The following is a 20,639-nucleotide window of genomic DNA, read 5'->3' as shown; positions in this document are numbered from 1 at the left end:
TAATGCCATGTTATCAATTGCATTAGTTATTCAACTATTCCACAGATACTGATCAATACATTAATATGTGGAAGAGACTACAGGTGTTTAATTAATCTTACATTAGGTTCCAAACAAAGAAGAAATTGTTTTTGTGGAAGTCTCTAAACCTATAGAGAAGCATAACCCACAAACTGATAACTACACTTTGAACTTCATCTTGGTATTAAAACCAGCAACCTCAAAATCGACATTACAGTGGGGGGGGGGGGGGGCTTTTACAATTAAAAAAAAAAAAAAAAACAGCTGGAAAAAAAAAAAAAAAAGTCATTTCTCAAGCATAAATGAACTGAAATACATGCCATATAAATCAGTGTTCCACATCATTTACAGCAACTTTCAGGCTTCAAACAATGTAATCAGTGCTATAAGATACATTCTTATTCATATCTAGTATTGATGTTTACACAGCTTTAAAGTACTGTAATGGGATATTCTATTTAATCAATGTTTGTGATTCAGGGAGGTAATGTATGAGAAATGGTCTAATCTAACCCACTGAAACTTTGCAATGATGTTTATATAAAGTCTTATTTAAATGTAACCACTTCAGCTCTAATGCTTGTCCATTATGAAGCAGAGCAAATGTTACACGTTAGCTATAGGCTGTGCTACTTTGGCAATAGGACATCAAAATAGGCTTTCCTTCTGTGGAATGTTCTGCTTTTCAAAAGGCAAAAAAGTAAACAAAAAATAAAATGTTTGTGTATGTCAAAAATCTGATCACATATATGAAAAGAGCCATTCTGAGCCATTAAGCAGAGTGAGTGAAAAACAATAGTAATAAAATAAGTGGCATAAAAAGGAGTGTTTTAAAGAGGACTTTTACTTAAACCAAAGTAAATTTTTGCAGGGGTGAATAAAACCGTAATAAAAAAATTGCAAATATTGACTTTTCCTGGAGAAATGGCTGCTTTATGCTCTCTCTACAGGCTGTCTGGTCTTTGAGAAGATTATGCAATAAATACCTAAACTTTTGGTCACAACTGGCACATAAGGGAGTTTAGAGCAACAATGTCTCCAAAAAAAGGCAAATCGCATATAAGGCTATCAAAAAAGTTAACATCTGGGCATAGACTTGCTTAAAACATTCTGCAAGACCACCTACCTTTAAACTGTTTAATCATATTTTGGTGATTCTCAATGGCTTGTTCTATTATCATCTCAGGTTGGTCCATTTTCCACCTCCATTCAGTTCCCACTGGATTAGTATGGTGTCTGAGAAACAAACATGTTTGTTAGTTTCTGGGTTAAAATAAAAACATTTTCAAGCAAAAGATGCCTATATGGATTCAAAGAAACCCTTTTTTTTTTTTTTTTAAACACTTCCATACCGGGCCATTCTGGCACTGCACTCCTACATGTAAAAATATAATTTTTTTGCTAGAAAATTACTCAGAACCCCGAAACATATTTTATTTTTTTTTTAGCAGAGACCCTAGGGAATAAAATGGCAGTCATTGCAACTTTTTAGGTCACACAGTATTTGCGGAGAAATTTTTCAAACTTTTTTTGGGAAAAAAGTTTATGAATTAAAAAAAAAAAAAAAAACACTAAAGTTAGCCCAATTTTCATATAATGTGAAAGATGATGTTACGCTGAGTAAATAAGATACAACAGGTCATGCTTAAAATTGCGCACACTCGTGGAATGATCCCAAACTTCAGTACTTAAAAATCTCCATAGGCCACACTTTAAAATTTTTTACAGGTTACCAGTTTAGACAGTTACAGAGGAGATCTTGGGCTAGAATGGTTGCTCTTGCTCCAACGTTCGCAGCAACACCTCACATGTATGGACTGAACACCGATCACATATGTGGCCGCAACATACGAATGCGTTCGCTTCTGCGTGCGAGCACGTGGAAAAAGGGGCACTTTACATTTTTTTTATGTTTATTTTTTTTTTTTACACTTTCCCTTTATTTTTTTTCTATTTTGATCACTTTTATTCCTATTACAAGGAATGTAAACATCCCTTGCAATAGGACTAGTGCATGAAAGGACCTCCTTATGGAGAGATCTGGGGTCAATAAGACCTCAGATCTCTCCTACAGGCTGGAAAACCTAAAATAAAAATAAAAAAAACACAACACCATCTCGGCTATAGAGCTGAGATCACGGCAGTATTGCAACTGCCAAGGCCTCCGAGAGTCAGGCTGTGGGGGACCATCTGGTCCTCGGCAGTCTCTATGGTGTACTTCTGCCGCCGGCGGATTCCTTCGGCGCACCGGAGGGCGAGGGGTGATGTCCCCTCCCGCTACCAGTAAGAACGAACGATCAAGTGGCTGAACAGCCGCTATGATTGTTTTTACAGTGAAGGGAATCGCCAGTTAAAAAAAAATATATATATATATCTGAATGATGCCTGCAGCTGCAAAAATTGGAGGGGGGGGGGATTACCATTTGATAGTGGTCACCTTAACAGATGTCCCCACTGGAAGATTGCCCCATACTTTCAACTGTGGTGACCACTCTAAAACTTTAGACTTCCCATTACTTTATGTCGTATTGACAAAATTCAGCAGCACAAATGGAGAAGGTAAACATATCCAATTTCGAACAAGACAGCGGTTGGTAACCACTGTCTTAAGAAAAAAGTTGGGCTATACATACACTTTAAAAAAAAGCAAAAATATCCCCCACTTGGAGACAGGACTTTTTAGGCAACCAAATCACCAAAAATCATTCATAAAAATGGCATTTTTGTACTTCCTGTAAAATCCATATCTCTGGAGTACATTGACGAATACAGCGCTCCATAGACCATAACTACTGGGTTATATTGTCTCTTTCAGGAGTATGACTAGGCAGAACAAAAAAATCTGTCAATGTCCATGAGCCGTCCTCTACTGGTATCTAACCCCCCTCCCTGCTCTAGGTAATCAGTTTAGTACCAAGCAGAATTAGAAGTATCAGAACTCCTTAGAGGGGTGGGCGCTGTCTCCATTGAACCATTGAAATGAAATCCCATTTTCTCTTTTGTTCATCGATAGACACATCAGGTTCTGCTAGGGTTCGTTGAAAGAAGATTGCCAAGGCAGACACCTGGCCCTTGATGGTACTCAAGGCCAACTTCTGCTCAACGCTCATTGGAGAAAGGCTAAGATCCAAGCCACAGAAACGGATCGAGGATGAGTGCCAATCGACTGAGACCAAGAAAAAGAGGACTTCCTGGTCTTTTCCATAGTCGGGATCACTGATCCAGACAAACCTCTATCGTTTAGTACCTGGCTTTCAATCGCAAAGCCATTTAAACCAGCGACTGTAAAGCAGGATGGTTGTTAAGCCCTTAGGACAACTGATCTTCTCTGAGAAGAAGCCCCCAAGGGGCATTTTCAGCCACCAGAATGATTGGAAGATCCTCACTTTTGATTCCTCGCAGGAACTGCAGAAGAAGCCTAAACCAAAGAGGATACTGGTCTTACTGTGGCCCTTGGGACGCCTGTGGCATCTGCCAGAGGAACCCCTAACCTCACCACAAACTCCGGTATCCTCCTGTGGAGCCGAACCTGCTTAAGGATCTGCATGCAGGTCTGTGCCAACAGAACTATCTTGAAGGTGGGTACCACCAGACCCTGAATACAAATCGGGAGAGAGAACTGGCTGTGTGACAGCAGCCGGTGACTCATAGCCTGTGGTTCCTGAAGTTTGTCCAGAGGAAGGACCACCCTGTTTAGAATTAGAATCAGACCTAGGTAAAATCAATTCCCTGGACAGGGATAGGGGGAACCTTCGGTAGTTCAGACATCACCTCAAAATTTGCAGGAATTAAATCCGCACAAGGAGACTCCAGACTCAAACAAGCCTGAAAAGAACAAAATGTTGTCCCCCTTTTCTGGGTACCCCCAAAAGAAACATTTTGCAGACCTCCTTGATGCTCACAAAAGAGGTCCATGTGGCCGGACACCAGCAAAGATCTCCCCCCCCCCCCCAAACCAATAATGGGTGAGAGCAGACCTTCATGCTAAAGGGGTCTTGGCTGCGGGTCCGGAGAAGTTTGCGTTAAGCTTACCAGACCAGGGTTGCTTGGAACCTCCCGGGGAATATTTGAATAATCTATTCACCATATTCTCAGTCCCAGAAGCACAAAAGAGTTTTCTATGAGCTGAGAAGGAGGGCCCCTGTCTGCGACGAGGTTCCTTCCCTTTCTGTGATTATGGCAGGAAGGTACTCTTCCCCTGTGATACCTTCAATGAAGTCATCCAGGGTAGCCGCAAACAGGCAATTGCCTTAAAAGGGCAGATTAATGAGAGGCTTGGTCTGCAGGCAAATTCTTAAGCCACAGAACGCACCTAATCACCACTGCTGAAACAAACTTTGGACTGCACAGGAGCTGTATCCAAAGCTGCATCACAAATAAACTGCAGCCCATGCACCAACTGGTCCGCTAAATCAACAAAAGCAGCGAGGACCTGCTCACTCCCCAGACCCTGGCACAAAAGCTTGGCCCATTCAGTTAGGGTCCGAGACACCAGGGCTGAGGCAAAGACTGGCCGCAATGCCGAACCAGCCATAGTAAACATGCAGCATGCCATAGCCTCCGCTTTCCTGGCAGCCGGGTCCTTGAAGGACAGGGATTCCTTTACTAGGATCATGGTTGCCTTATTCAACCTGGAAAACAGGAGGGTCCACCACTGGTGAACTAGTCCACTTTTTTAAAAGTGACTCCCCAAAAGGGTAACGTACAGCACAACATTTGGGGAAGGCTCAGAATCAGAGGAGACAGACTGAGCGGGGGACTCTTCTTCCTGGCTCTGTGCCCACACAGGACTTCTACCCGGGACCCTAAGGACTGCCCTCAGTGTAAAAACATTGGAAGCTGGGGTTCTGAGGGACCTGCTACCTCCATGGAGGGGGTCAGTGGGGAAGATGTGACCCTGAGGCTCCATAAGCAAGGAAGACCTTGCAGTAAAAAAAAATTAACTTTTGGCACCACTAAGGGATCCCCTCAAGGCTCAGGGTACCTATCAGCAGAGTGATAACAGGGACCCCCAAATACTCACTCTACCGACCAAAGGAATGCCGACAATTCTGACCCAGCAACACCATGGACGCCATCCCTTTTTATATGTCTTGGGCACAGAAGGAGGGGAAGGAGGAGGAAGAAGAGCTTCAGCATCCCCATAAGGCTTTGGTCATCTCCAGCATCTTCCCGACTAAGGTAAAATGGCCGCTGTGACATCGGGCTACACGAAAATGGCCCCTGGCCTGAGATCAGCAAAACCGAGGAAAAATGCCAGCCATGACATCATCAGACTTCTCCAACATGGCTGCCGGCAGCTACAGACACAAAGCATGCTGACAGAATCTTCCCTGTGCCCTTTGCAAGGGAACCCCCCCCGGAGGAGACTCTGCTGCGTACTCTACACTGGGACCCCCTGCACTACACTCACACTGCAACCAGGTAGGGCATTATGAAGCAGAGCAAATGTTACATGTTAGCTATAGGCTGTGCTACTTTGGCAATAGGACACTGCAACCAGGTAGGGCATGCACCAAAGGTGCATCCTACACTGGGACTCCTCAAGACTAATGGGGCAGCACACACACACCATCCCAGGACCCTTACAGAGGAGATGATGGGGGAGACCCCGGGGGTCTCTGCTGCATCAATTTATCAAAACAAAAAGTAAAAAATAGAAAATAAATAATCTGGGAGTTCTGCACTGTCTACCCCTTCCCCCCCCCCAAAAAAAAGAAGAGTACCTGCCCCTAAAGTGACATGGGGGGGGTGTATAATCAAGCAGCAAACATCAATCCGCTTGAAACAGAAAAGATGATGAACACACCCTATGGTTACCGCTTAAAACGTTTTATTTATTAGCCAATGTGGCAAATATAACAGCAGCATCAGATACTAGAGATCCCTCAAAGAGCCCTCCCCCATACTCCACTTAAAAATAAACCCCTAACTAACTAAAAATAGCCCTGTGTGGCATCCCACACCTAAAAGAAATCACTCCCGTGGTAGCTGGCGTTCCGACTACCCACAGAACCCCCTCCTTCCTACCAGAGCCTGCACGAAAATCCACAATGTAAAAAGTATATATAAAATATCTTTGTACCCTGACAGACCAGCACCCCACCTTAAAACCACAATGTTTTCCTGTGGGTGGAACGAAACATGTAGACACAGGGATGTTCCAGGGAAGAGCTCCGTCCTTCCCAACTTGCCGCACGAATCATACCTTGGTATACCCAATGTATGTACCAGCTGGGACTATTTGAGACTGACCAGCTTTCAGCGGGAGCGGATACAATTACTGTCATCATATTACATGACCCCTCAGCTTGACATTGCAAGGAGAACCAACTCTCTTCAATATATCTTCACAAAAAAACTAGCATTGGATCACAGTGCAGCAGATAACCATCTGATCGGACCGAAGACTGTGAGTAGTGCTGTTATTGCAGACGTAAGGTGGCTGTGTGTATGGTCAAATCGACTCTAAGCTGAGAAAAGGGATAGGACTACCCAATATTGGAGACCACCCCAATGCTACAGGTCGGACCATACACACACCTATATGAGTCTATTCAACCTCATTTCATTTATCAATGGTCCGTGCTGTGCTGATTGTTACAAGCTGTGTCTCTGCAGGTGGATCAACACATCATTTAGTGTGCTCAATGTCAGTCTTTGCTTGGCTTACCAGCATTTCTATTGGAAACTCACTATTATTTTCAATTATACAAGAAGTTGGGAGTGCGGGTTAGTAGGTTAGGAGGTGAGACCCAACACCAGACTCCAGGTTCGGAAAGGGGGGAAGGGAGGAACTTTAGGATGGGAGAAGGGAACCTGCAGGCAGGTCCAACCGTTCCTGGAGGTTACCCACGTCCATTGCCAAAAGGAGAGGGGGGACTGTATCTACCCTTCCATGGTGCAAGTAACAGCCAAGAGACCGCTACGACTCAGGCCCAGGCGTATGCGACCCTGCGAGATGTTTAACTTGTGGGCCAGCGTCTATCCGTGAGGCTATGTTGTGGCCGACCTAGTGCATAGCTGCAGTCTGCACGTGCTGGCTGGCTGGACTGGGAGGACAACTGGATCTAGATTATCCAGCCCATCCCCCAGCCCAGCAGTTGATTGTAGATCTGCCAAGGGAAAAAAAAAAAACAAGATGCAAGGAAGGAGAAAAAATTGCTAGGACCAAGAGATCCCACCCTGGAGCCTAGGTCCCTACTCCTGACTAGACAGATTAAAACTGAATACCTAGAGCAGACAGGGAGGGGGGTTGTATACCAGCTGAGGACAGCCCATGGGCCTAGCCAGGTGTTATTTGTTCTGCCTAGTCCTACTCCTGGAGGAGGCAATATAAAAAAGAGTATCTAAGATCTATAGAGCGCGGTGTCAGTCGATGAATAAAAGAGAAACATTTTATTTAATAAATGTTAAAAGAAATTACATTTAAAAGAAGTATTGTGCAAAGACATTAAAAGTACATGATTCACTGTACAACCATACTGTTGATAAATATACAGTAATTTATGCTGTCCTCAGTCTACCCGATGCATTTCTGGTTTGAACACATTTCTTCAGGGGTATTTGACATGGAGATGTATATTCATTCAGTACTTCAAAAAGGGTAGTGTACAGCCGTGTGCATAGTAAAAACATGGATGAAAATACTTGCGATCAGGAGCTTTTCCAATCAAGTGACCACTGTGAAAGCAAATCACAGCAGTTACATGACCCGAATGCCTGCCTCCAACTCCTGGCATTTGGAAACTCCCATTATGTCCCACTGTGAAGGCTTTCCTTCACTTTATGTCCCGTAGCCAAAACCGAAACTAAGAGGAAATCCCAGGGTGTCACCAGAACTAGTGTTCCCATTGGAAGATTTCCCCTCTATTCCTAAACTGACGCCTATCCAAAATTTAGAATTTTCTTTTACTTTCACTTTTGATAAGAACCGTAATCAGGACAAATTGAGAGGGTGAATATCCCAGGGGCACAGACAGCTAAAAAAAAATGATAAAGAGTTCTAATCCCTTTGCACTCTATCCAAAACTTAAGAAAAAAAACAATGCTGTTAGTGACACTTTAAAACATCCTCTGTCTGACGGCCAGCATCATTTAAAGCAGTATTAACCAAAAACATTATATTGCAGCTTACTAATCAGAGGTGATGGCTGCAATAGTTTTTATTTTTTTTTTAAACCTCTGTTTTCACCTGGTGATCAGGCCAGTAACAAATCACCAGTATTAAGAGTACCGCCACCATGGATGAAGGAGAACAGGGGTACCTTTGGCCAGCAGCATGGTCAGTATGGGAAGGGACCATTGTAAGCACCCATCAGTGGTTTGTTTTAGTCCTCAGTGCTACTTTGTGTAGACAGCCTGGTCTGGTAAAAATAGAAAAATCAATAGACTTACTTTCTGATAGGATGACCAGGTTAAAAAAAAGGGAAAAAAGCAAAAAATTTTAACCAATGCAACCACCAAATCTAAGAATTAGTAAGCTGCAATTTGATACATTTTTGTTTTTGTGTCTAATCCTGCTGTAAAGCGTTTGTAAAACCAACATTTCATATTCCTCCTATCTATACACAAATGGTGATGGTTTTTAATCACTAAGATAATTAAGTAATACATATATTGTTTAAAGACAAACAAGGAATTTTTTGTTATCTTCTTGTCATGGGAAAAAAATATAGTGTTGCTTTTGATAAAAAGGTATATTTTGCTAGGTTTAAAATGACATTAACAAGATAAATTTTATCATTCTGGTACAAAGCGTTGCATTTTTTTTTTTTTTTTGTAGACATAATTACGAAAAAATAAATAAAAATGAATAGGTTAAGGCTACATTCACACCTGAGCGTAGCGTTTTTCGCGCGTTTTTTACCGCGATTTTACCGCGATTTTTGCGGCGTTTTTTACCGCGATTTTACCGCGATTTTAACCGCGATTTTTGTGCAGGCGTTATTAGATTGAATAGAGATCAATGGAAAACGCCTGTAATCTGCAAAAAAAGAAGCTCATGTACTTTTTTGAGCGTTGGGCGTTTTGTATACAGCGTCAAAACGCTCAGATGTGAACAGGGGCCATTGAAATGAATAGGATTTGTCTTGTTGGGCGTTTTGAGAGCTGATCCTAGAGCAGAAAAACGCCCCAAAAACGCCCCAAAACGCCTAGATGTGAACGGAGCCTAAATATTACTGGTTAATAAAATAGAAATAAATACAAACTCAGGAAAATAATAATTGAAGTGTGAAGGTGAAAGAGGAAACAGGACTTATGATAAACTAAGGGTTAATAAGGGGTAAATAAGAGCCTTTTTTCCCAGGTTACTTAAAGTGTTACTAAACCCACAACCGTAAAATCAGTCTGTATATGAAGTAAAGCATGCTTGTTAAACTCACTGTGGAACCTAAGGGGTTAATCCTCCACATTGTGTAAAAAGGCTGTTTGATCCTGTCTTCTCTGATTCTTCCCTTCTACAGTCCCCCAAACCCGTCCCCAAACAGAGCCTTGGGGGCAAACTGCAAATGCTCAGTTTGATGTGTATTGCTAGAGAGGTTTTTTTTTTTTTTTTTTTTCTTTGGGAGAGTGCATGTGGTCAGCACAGAGCCAATCAGCATTGTCCAGATAGAGGGTCAGGGGTCCTGTCGCCTCATATGGTAATCAGGGGACAATGAAAACTCCTCCTAGATTTAACCAGTGTTTTGCTGGACACAGATAGAAGCCACAAGACTGTTCTAACTGCTGATGAGAAAGGGTATTTAGCAGTTTATATTTACTAAAACTATTGCATTTCCATGTTCTGTGTACTGTAGGAGACCAGATGAAGTGAATGCAGGGTCCTGGGTTTAGTAACACCTTAAGGGCTCTTCCACGCTTGTAACCAGGGGCTGCTAAAATAGGCAGTTGAGCCACAATTTTACAATGGCTCCATCCTGAATTATTGTAGGGATGGAGCAGCTGTTTACCAGCGCCCCTAGTGCCATGGGAGAGTGTGTTCAGTTCCAACCGGCTGCACATGTGCAGTGTGTAATCTCTCCTGTTGCCTAGCAGCAACAGGAGGGAGTACACACTGCACGTGTGCCCCAGAAGAACAGGACCTCTATTCTTCTCGTGTTGCTAGTCTCAACAGCTGCAATGTCCCTTCAATAATTCTGGGTGCAGCCACCACTGGCTGTACAGGATTTCAAGAAGATGCTTTTAAATGTGGTTAGAACTACATAATTCAAAACAGAAAGGAAGCCTCAAGCTGGTATGTAGGTTCACTGTGCTGCTATACCCATATAGGAAAGCATAATGTGCCTTTTTTTGTAAAGCCTAACTTACACTTTAAGCCTAAACTCTACAGTTACAGCGGATCTGAACCCCAACTGGATGACATTAAATTTACAAAGCTATTTTTTATCATACAAAACTGCCAAGTCTTTTTCTATAAAATACTGTCACCTTATTTTCATTTATTTTGGCATCTGATGCCCTGCAACTTGTTTCAGCCACTTTGTCTGAACTCACTTCAAAGTTAGTTGCACATCACTGCTCTGGACCATGACAGGACCATGGTAGTCTCTACCAGAGGTGTACATTGACCGGGTGAGAATGCAGGCATACAACTGGGAGACATTTAACCACCCCATAAACAGATTGTGCAATCAACAGAAAATGCCTAAACAGTGACCTTTACTGTATTTCACCAAGTATTTTAAATTAAACCAGTCTCAGGGGGAAAAAAAGTGTGGTCAACTGCCTGAGTAAAATTCTCATCCTTTAACAAACACTTTGAGGTACTGATTAACTTCAATGCTGATTTTTTTTATACTTGTTCCAATCAAACAGGTAGAAATCTCTGTATACAGGATGACATTATTGGTCTACTGTGGTTTTCATGTGAGGTGTACTTTAAAAGGTAAAACACAAAGCATTCATTATCATGGACATCACACTTTTGACATGGACCATGGTGAGAGAGTGGCTACTGTCTACAAGAACGTACACAAAGAAAGTACAAGAAAGTAGGTTTAGGCTGATTGCATATCCCACACCTTTGGCCTGGATGCACTTATTCTGTAATATAGCAAATGCTAGAGTGACTCGATGGTTTCAGGCACTGGAGGAATTCAGGTTTGTGGTTGGGCACAAACTCAAGAGATGGCATCAAAATGAAGATTCTATTTCCCAGGTCCTTTGTCTGGGCTTCTTTTGTGAAACCCCCCCCCCCCCCCTGGGCCGGAGCGGGAGGGGGGGATGTGTACCAGTCAGAAGAGATTACTTGAATGGTAGGTATACATCTCCCCCCCCCCCTTTTATTTATGTTTATTAAAGTGCCAATGCAGGATTAATGAATAAGGAATGTGAAAACAGAAGAGAAGGAGGGTGTAGGGTGGGCAAAAGGAGGTTCAATGCCTGCATGGCTGGGCGAGTATGGCTTTGCACTTTTGTTTGCTCTATGGACACTATGCTGCTGAAGCCAGTGACTTTTGGGGTAAGGGCTTTATACATTTTTTTTTTCAATGAGACAAACCCATTTAAGTCAAAAGTTGGTGTCATACACAAACATATCTATATTCATCTAATACACACACACACACACACACACACACACACACACACACACACACAGTTTGTACAGAACAGCTAAAAAGCCTTGTCTTGAAATAAAATGAGAAAGCTGTGTATTAATAATAAAACAGTTAAAGTGGTTGTAAATGCTTGTGGTTTTTTTTTTTTTTTTTTTTTTTTTTAAATAAAAACACAACTATACTTACCTGCTCTGTGCAATCAGAGGAACACATTCCTTGCTCAAAATTCTGTGTCACAGCTTGTGAGCCAAAGGCTCCTGCTGCTATCAATCTGTCCAATGAGGAGAGCAACAGCGGCTGGATTGGGCTCAGGTAAGAAAGGGGGATTGGGGTGGAGGGAGCTGCAGCACAGAAGGTTTTTCAACTTAAAGGCTTCACAAACACTTTAAATATTACAGTAAGGAATAGTAACTATTAATACACACATTTTTGCAAGGGCTGCAGGAACCTTATTCAAATCCTGCTTTTAGATAATAACATTTCCACTAATAGTTTTTCAGTTTTCAACAATGCCATTAAATATTTAACCAACCCTGTAGTTATCGTTGACCTGTGGCTTTCTTGACTAGACAGCGTATGCTGTAGATAATAAGAATGTTCTTCCTAATTGTTAAACCTAATGAGTAAGCAGCTTGCTAAATAATTACTTGAGTGCTTAGTGGAAAGAAAAATGTATTGCACTCAGCTGCAAAAAAAAAAAAAAAAAAAAATCAAAAAAAAACAGTATATGTGTAATGTTTTGTCCAAGTATGTGAGAGTATAAGCTGATCTAGGTTACTGAGAGCTTTTCTTATAGGACAGTTTGTTTTCAATTCATTTTAAAATATCTCCTAACTCTACCTATAATGAATCCAATCCCTATTTGAATCTCAAAAATGAGGGTGCGGACTTCTGTAGGATTCAGATTTTATGACATTACTCACCAAAAGGATACCCCCAGTTCTAACATTATGATGGTGGGGAGAAGACCCAGCATGGCACATCAAGCACAATTGTTGCTTATTGACATTCACCAGCTGTGAAACTTAACCCCCTCACACCTAAGGGTAAAACAAATCTAAATGTAGAAGTTCAATTTTGTCATTTTGACATGCGTTAGTAAAAATGTACTACATTTTTTCATTGCAAACCGGGCTTTCATTTGGTTGTAAATGGTAATGGGATTTTTTTTTTTAATCAAAAAGGAAAAACTGGCCCAACATTTGCATACATTACATACAGCCCAGAATCAATAGTGCGCATTTTGCTTTTTTTTTTGTTTAACTCCTACCTAAAAACACATTAACACTAACAGTAACTGACACTGATACTAACAAAAAAAAAAAAAAAAAAAAATGAAAAATCCTGTCCAGAAAATACTGACCCTGACATTTACCCAAACACTAACCCTGTCACTGACCTGACTCAAACCTTGATCTAGGCATTTTTATTCTTTTATTTTTCTTCGCACACTATTTTTTCTAACTCTGCAAGGACAGAGCAATACAATGCATCTCTCTCATCCATTCAAGAGACAGAAAACATGGGGCGGGCTTCACAGTGACTGATCACTGTGACAGCCAACCAGAGGCTTTAACAGCAATCAGGTGACCTGGAACTGGCTTGTTCTAGGTCTCGATCCTTGGAAGGGGGTCCCGGAGTGCTATGGAAGGTCCCGATCCTTGGAAGGGGGTCCCGGTGAGACCACGGACTCTGTGCTGAAGGCACACCATGCGGCGCGCTCCCAACACAGAGGGAGGTACACAAATATGCCGCCCCACGGAAAAAAGCCCAGTGCAGTGGGGCAGCATATTTGTGTACTGTCGGCATGAAGGGGTTAAAGAGCATTTTCAGTCGGTTTGAAAAATTAAAGTCAAAAGCTACAAATACTGTGGCTGCTGACTTTGAAGAAGAAACTCACCTGTACAGGGATCAAGCGCAGTCCTTACCTTAGCCTTTTCTTCAGGTCCCCAGCACAGCCATGTTTACTGTGAAATGCTGGTTGCAACTCCTTGCACCTTCACAGATGCTCCTCACTGTGCAAGCATGAGTCACGCTGCAGCTTTGTAAATGGACCCACAGCTTCCAGGAGGTTGCTGGCGGGGGCCTGTGGCGAACTTCTGCTTGGATCAACTATGCAATTTGAGTGGAAGTGGGAGCGTATACCTGCCAAAACTAGGTACCTGCTCCCAAAAAAAAAAAAAAAAAAAATAGAAACAAAAAGCAAAAGAGGAGGGGGGGGGGGGGAAAGAGAGATCAAAAAGGAACATCTCTTTTTAAAGCAGTACTACAGAAAACGTTTTTCATCATTTTGGTTAGGGTAAAGCAGTAATAGCCCTTGTCTGTTTTTTTTCCCTACCATTTGTGTTCCATTGGGGAAAATTACCTTCACTTCCTGTCCCACAGCCAAACAGGAAGTAAGAGGAAATCCCTCCACAGTGAAGAAATTATTTGTAGTTCCCAGGATCACCAGAACTAGTGTACCCATTGGAAGGTTTCCCCTTTATACGTGTTCTGGCGACAACCCAAAATTTAGGATCTTTTTTTTCTTCCACTCTTGGTGATAAAGGTAAACAGGGCAATCTCTGTATAAATCTCCTTTAGATTTACCAAAACTATATAATAGGAGGACTATCAATCCAATCACTCTGTTTAAAATCAGACAGGCCCTTGCACTAAATAGTTGATGGCAGATCTAAAAAAGGAGATGAAGGTGGCCATACACTGTACAAGCACTTAGAGGTTGTAAACCCGTCCGACTTTTTTTTTGGCTACCTGTAATAGAAACCCATAATGAGCTAGTATGCATCGCATACTAGCTCATTATGCAATACTTGCCTCAGAACGAGCCCCCGCCGTGCCGCCCGCTTACCTGTATGACGGGCGAAATGTCCAGTCGCCCGTCTTCCGGGATCGCGGCATCCGGCCATCTGATTGGCTGGAGCCGCGGTGACATCACTCCCGCGCACGCGCGCGGCAGCCGACAGTCACGGCACGGGGCTCTGAAGGAACGGCACCAGTGGCCGTTCCTTCAGAGCGCATGCGCCAGTGACGTCACTGGCTGCATGTAAGGTAAATATCTCCTAAACGGTGCAAGTTTAGGAGATATTTACAGTACCAATAGGTAAGCCTTATCATAGGCTTACCTATAGGTAAAAGTGTCAGAGGAGGGTTTACTTCCTCTTTAAAGACCAGCCGCCGCAGGTATACTGCGGCAGGCTAGCTCTCCTGCGCAAACCGTCGTATTGGTACGTCGGCTTGCAGGAGCGGGTCTCGGGCGCGCGATTGCTCTCTAGCTCCGCAGCTAAGCAAGGGATCCGGGGGCCACCGGGAACCTGGCAATCGCTGCAGGGTATGACAGAAAATGGTGTGAAGTTGTAAACACGGCACACCGCTCATCTGTCACTGATTTAAACAGGGCTCCTGTGATCCTGTATTTCGGAACACAGGCGCCCCGTTTCCATCCACCAAGTCTGGCCCCCACACAGTTAGAATCAGCCCCTAGGTACACATTTAACCCTTTGATTGCCCCTGGTGTTAACCCCTTCCCTGCCAGTTTCATTATTACTGTAATAGTGCATATTTTTTAGAACTGACTACTATAGTAACGTCACTGGTCCCCTCAAAAGTGTCAAAAATGTCAGTTACGGGTCCGATCTGTCCACCGCAATGTCACAGTCCCGCTACAAATTGCAGATCGCCGCCATTACTAGTAAAAAAATAAATAAATAAAAATTACATAAATCTTTCCCCTAGTTTGTAGACGCGATAACGTTTGCGCAAACTAATTAAAATACACCCATTGGGATTTTTTTACCAAAAATATGTGGCAAAATACAAATTGGCCAAAAATGATTACTACGTTTGATTTTTAAATTTTTTTTTTTTTTTTATTGGGAATGTTCCATTACAGACAGTGAAATATACAGTTTGTTTGTTTTTTTGCCAAATTGTCGCTCTTTTTTTGTTTATAGCGCATAATCAATAAACCGCAGGGGTGATCAAATACCACTAAAAAGAAAGCCCTGTTTGTGGGGGGGGGGGGGGGGGGGGGAAAGGACATTTTATTTGGGTACAGCGTCGCACGACCGCGCAGTTGTCAGTTAAAATAACGCAGTGCCGAACAGCAAAAAATGGCCTGGTCATTAAGGGGGCAAATCCTTCCGGTCCAGAAGTCATTACAGGAAGAAGTGATAAAGTGGGTGGAAATAAAAAGAGGTGGTATAGTACTAAAGGAGAAGCAGTCCACAAAAGTAAACCCTGCCTCATTCTGTGATGTAATAAAGGTCACATGAGTGCTCAGAATGTTTTTTTGCAATTTTGCAAAGAGGTGAAGACTGGGTAAGTGAGAAATGGGCACATTGGGATCGTTTAGGCAAAAAAGCCCTCCATTTACTAACAAAAGTGGAACTCTGTAAAAAAATGTATCCTTTAAGTAGATACGGAATGGCCGACTTAGATCTCTTGCCTCATAAAAAAGAGGAGAAGAAATCTTAGCAGGTTTTCAAATCCGACAGATTGTTTAAAAAAAGTTAAATGTTTTGCTAGCAATATACGGTACATGTGCACTTTTATTGGATACACAAGAGAAAATGAAATCTCTTTTCAGATCAGCTTGCTTTACCTCATGGAAAATCTTAATTGCTCTGGAATTATTGAAAACAAATGTGTTATTGCAACCCTGAAACAAAAAGCGCATTATTAAAACTGAGGTATTAAGTCCGTATCCACACTTTTAATTGACAAAACTGGTTTCATTTTGGTTATGCAGCACAAGGCAATGAAACTGTGTTGAATGATGAGATCAGAGAACAATGAGACATTCTTCAAATTGCCTCGGCCATCTGTATACTAATCAATGTGTCCCACAAGTGAACTATTGGTTTTCATATCAGATCTCCATTATGGCTCACCCTTAGAATTATCATGAGTTGTGAGAGTTACTGCAGAACAGCCAGTAACCTGGGGCTTCAACAAGCATTATAAGGAGCAGCTTTCATGGTTAGTTATATAAAATATGCCCTGCAGCTACTGTCAGACTCGGAGGATGCTAACCTGCATTCCATTATTCATAGGGCCATAGCTTCGCAAAATCAATATGTAATAGGTAATCAAAATGCAGTGGAAACCAGCCAAGCAGCAACATTTTAAGCAAACCTTTACTACAGCAATTCTGATTTGTATAAAGCATTATTACAAGCATATTGGGCTTAAAAAAAATGAAAACATTTACCTCCAACAGAAGACACATTTGTTGGCACAAGCAAGACTGGGAGTAGTTTCCATACACCTGTGACTTTCGATGCCATAGAATGTGTGCTTGTAACATCCTCCTCGCCCTCTCAGCATGGACTGGTTGGAAGATAAGAGGGCATGTAAGGATACAAGAAAAAATAAAATATAAATTAATATATATTCATAGCAATTGCCACTAACTGTTATTATCATAATCTAACATCCTAATAGAGAGTGAATCTAAGCAAGCATATACATACAGGACAGTTTGAATAAAATAACCCCACTGCTAAGAGATACAATGCAAGAAATAATTTCATGGGGGGGAAAAAAAAAAAAGAAGTATACACATACATATGCACACACACAGCTCAAAAAAAAAAAAATTAAAGGAGCACTTTTTAATCACAGCATAGCATCAAATCAATTAAACTCCTAAGATATTGATCTGGTCATTTAGGTAGCAGAAGGGGTTGTTAATCAGTTTCAGCTGCTTTGGTGTTAATGAAATTAACAGGTAAACTAGATGGGCAACAATTAAACAACCTTCAAAACAGGAAAAGTTTTACAGGTGGAGGCCACTGGCATTTTTTTCCCTACTTCTCTTTTCTCACGGTGTTTCATTAGTTTTGCATTTGGCTAGGGTCAGCATCACTACTGGTAGCATTAGGCGATACCTGGACCCTATAGAGGTTGAAGTGTAGAGAGTAACACTGCTCAGGTGAGTCTGTGTCTATAATCCAAAGGAGAGTGCTGGACCTCAGCTCGCCACCGGAAATAGCATAAAGAAATTGGTCGCACACCACCAGGAAATTCAGTGAAGATGATCTTTATTGTACATGCAAAAGGTACAAGGTACAGCAGGATGGATATGGTAGAGGCGTTTCACAAGAATTCCACGTGCTTGTTCACTGCGCAACCCCTATAGAGGTTGCACAGGCAGTCCAAATCCTCCAGTATGGCACATCAATATGTGCCACTGCCAGAAGGTTTGCTGCGTCTCCCAACACAGTTTCAAGAGCATGGAGCAGATTCCAGGAGACAGGCAAATACTCTAAAAGAGCTGAACAGGCCCGTAGAAGGTCCATAACCCATCGGCAGGACAGGTATCTGTTCCTTTGTGCAAGGGGGAACAGTAATAGCCTGCCAGAGCCCTACAAAATTACCTCCAGCAGACCACTGGAGGGAACGTCTACGACCAAACAATCAGATACCGATTTCATGAGGATGACCTGAGGGCTTGACGTCTTCTAGTGGGCCCCGTGCCCACACTGCCTTGTACTGTGGAGTTCGATTGGCATTTGCCATTGAACACCAGAATTGGCAGGTCTATCACTGGCACCCTGGGCTTTTCACAGATGAGAGAAGGTTCACCCTGAGCACATGTGACATGAAAGGGTCTGGAGAAGCAGTGGAGAACATTATGCTGCCTGTACCTCATTCAGCATGACCGGTTTGGTGGTGGGTCCTTGATGGCCTGGGGAGGCATATCCACGGAAAGACGCACAGACCTCTACAAGCTGGAAAACGGCACCCTGACTGCCATTCAATATCGGGATAAAACCGTTGGACACATTGTCAGACCCTACACCAGTGCACAACAATGCCCGGCCTCATGTGGAGAGAGTATGCAGCCAGTTCCTGGAGGATGAAGGAATGGATGCCATTAAATGCCCCCCCCCCCCCTCGCCTGACCTAAATTCAATAGAACACATGTTTTGGGTCATCCGATACCACCAGGTTGCACCTCAGTCTGTTCAGGTGCTCAGTGATGCCCTGGTCCAGATCTAGGAGGAAATACTCTAGGACACCATTTGTTGTCTCATTAGTAGCATACTCTTATGTTGTCAGGCATGCATACAAACATGTGGAGGACATACAAACTACTGAGTACCATTTTGAGTTGCTACAATGAAATTTCAGCAAAATGGACTAATAATTTTTTCACTTTGATTTTTGGGGTGTCTGATCAGCCCACTGTAGGTTGATAATTTTATTTCCATCAAACTATGTGGCATCCTTTTGTTTCTAACACATTAACCAGTCCATATCAGTGTAGATCTCCAGCATGATATTTTTCCCCATTGAGATCTGATGTGTTTTCAAAGCGTTCCTTTAAATTGTTTGAGCAGTGTGTGTGTATATATATATATATATATATATATATATAAAATTTACACTACTTTACTCTCATACCCATGCCTGGGATCGGTATTCAGCAATTATGACATTTGTCAGCATGACAGAATAGCAAAAAAAAAAAAAAAAAAAAAGAAGACACAGACTCACAACTTGCTGCCTGCTTATGAAGGGACATATTGGATAAACTCATCACTCTACTCGGCAGGCTATTAGGAAAAGTTTAAGCATTTATGCTATCTATAGTGCTTTTTAGACAGAGGGTTTATTTTTTTTGCCATGGCCACCAAGCAACGTATAGTGGCTACATCATGTGTACAGCCTTTAACTTGTTATTTTGGTGGGTGGTTAACGACAGTAAAACAATGTTTGAATTACCCGTTTTTAATACTCCAAGGCCCCATTAGAAAAACCTCTAACTGCCCTACAACAATGCCCAATGCCATACAACTTGGACTGTTAACAAGGAAGTTGAAAAATAATACTTTGAGCTGGTTCGCCCTATGTGCGGTGACCTGCAATCGAAAACAATGGTTTTCCGTGTTCCCCATCCACACCACAAAGCAAAAAGCTGAGAAGGAAAGCCGCTCAGGTGAGACAAAGCATTCCGGTGCAGGTCGGATCCGCCATCCAAAACTTGATAAACCAAAAAGGAAAATGGACTGCACTCAGAAGTAAATTAAATTTAACCCCTTCCATACCGCACCATAGTAAAATGACGGCGGCAGGAATCCTTTCTCGATCCGGGAGGACGTCATATGACGGCGCCCGGATCTCCCCGCTACTGCGCGCCCCCGGGGGCGAGGCTCGCCCCTTGGACTGAGCCCAACCCCGATCACGGTAAACAGCCAATGAAATTGGCTGTTTACCACGTGATCGGCTGTGTCAATCACAGCCGATCACATGAGCGGCTCCAGCGCAAGCCGCTCGTTCCCTTCTCAATGCACGCCCCCCGGGGGCGCGCAGCGCGCCGATCGGGGACGAGGCTCGTCCCTCGGACAGAGCCCATCCCCGATCTAGGTAAAGAGCCAATGAAATTGGCTCTTTACCACGTGACCGGCTGTGTCCAATCACAGCCGGTCACAAATGTCAACAGAGAACACGGTAACTAGCTGTCACCGTGTTCTCCTCCTCACACACTGATCCTGTGTGAGGAGGAGATTGTGGTAACAGCTAGTTACCAAATACAGTGCACCCCAAACACACTGATTGCCCCCCCCCCCCCCCCCAATAAAGAGCACCTGTCACTAGCCCATCAAAGTACCCGAGTACCTGTCACTAGCCCATCAAAGTACCCGAGTACCTGTCACTAGCCCATCAAAGTACCCGAGTACCTGTCACCAGCCCATCGGGTACTCTGATGACAGGTACTCGGGTACTCTGATGACAGGTACTCGGGTACTTTGAGTACCTGTCACCGGAGTACCCGAGTACCTGTCACTTACCCATCAGAGTACCCGAGTACCTTCCACCTGCTCATCAGAGTACCTCACACCTGAAGTACCTGAGTACTTGCCACCTACTCATCAGTACCCATCACTACTCATCAGTACCCATCAGTACCTATCACCTATCAGTATCAGTACCCATCAGTACAGTATCACCTATCAGTATCAGTACTACTCATCAGTACCTATCACCTGCCTGTCACCTGCCCATAAGAGTACCCGAGTACCTGTCACCTGCCTATCGGAGTACTCGAGT

At 42.9% G+C, this 20,639-nt stretch overlaps 1 protein-coding gene across 1 annotated transcript in view; it reads right to left on the bottom strand.

The window, feature by feature from the left end:
- Nucleotides 1–20,639, bottom strand: part of LOC309547200 (S-adenosyl-L-methionine-dependent tRNA 4-demethylwyosine synthase TYW1-like) — a 287,271-nt gene that overhangs the window by 117,592 nt on the left and 149,040 nt on the right. Inside the window, exons 10-11 of the mRNA XM_082246996.1 lie at nt 16,795–16,913; nt 1,148–1,257 (exon numbers count right to left, since the gene is read on the bottom strand). Of these exons, the coding sequence (XP_082103122.1) occupies nt 1,148–1,257; nt 16,795–16,913 (229 nt within the window). The remainder of the gene's footprint in view (nt 1–1,147; nt 1,258–16,794; nt 16,914–20,639) is intronic.

The sequence above is a fragment of the Pelophylax lessonae genome, assembly GCF_965119305.1.
Source record: "Pelophylax lessonae genome assembly, chromosome: 2".
Taxonomy (NCBI): domain Eukaryota; kingdom Metazoa; phylum Chordata; class Amphibia; order Anura; family Ranidae; genus Pelophylax; species Pelophylax lessonae.
This window is presented reverse-complemented; position numbering and strand designations above follow the sequence as displayed.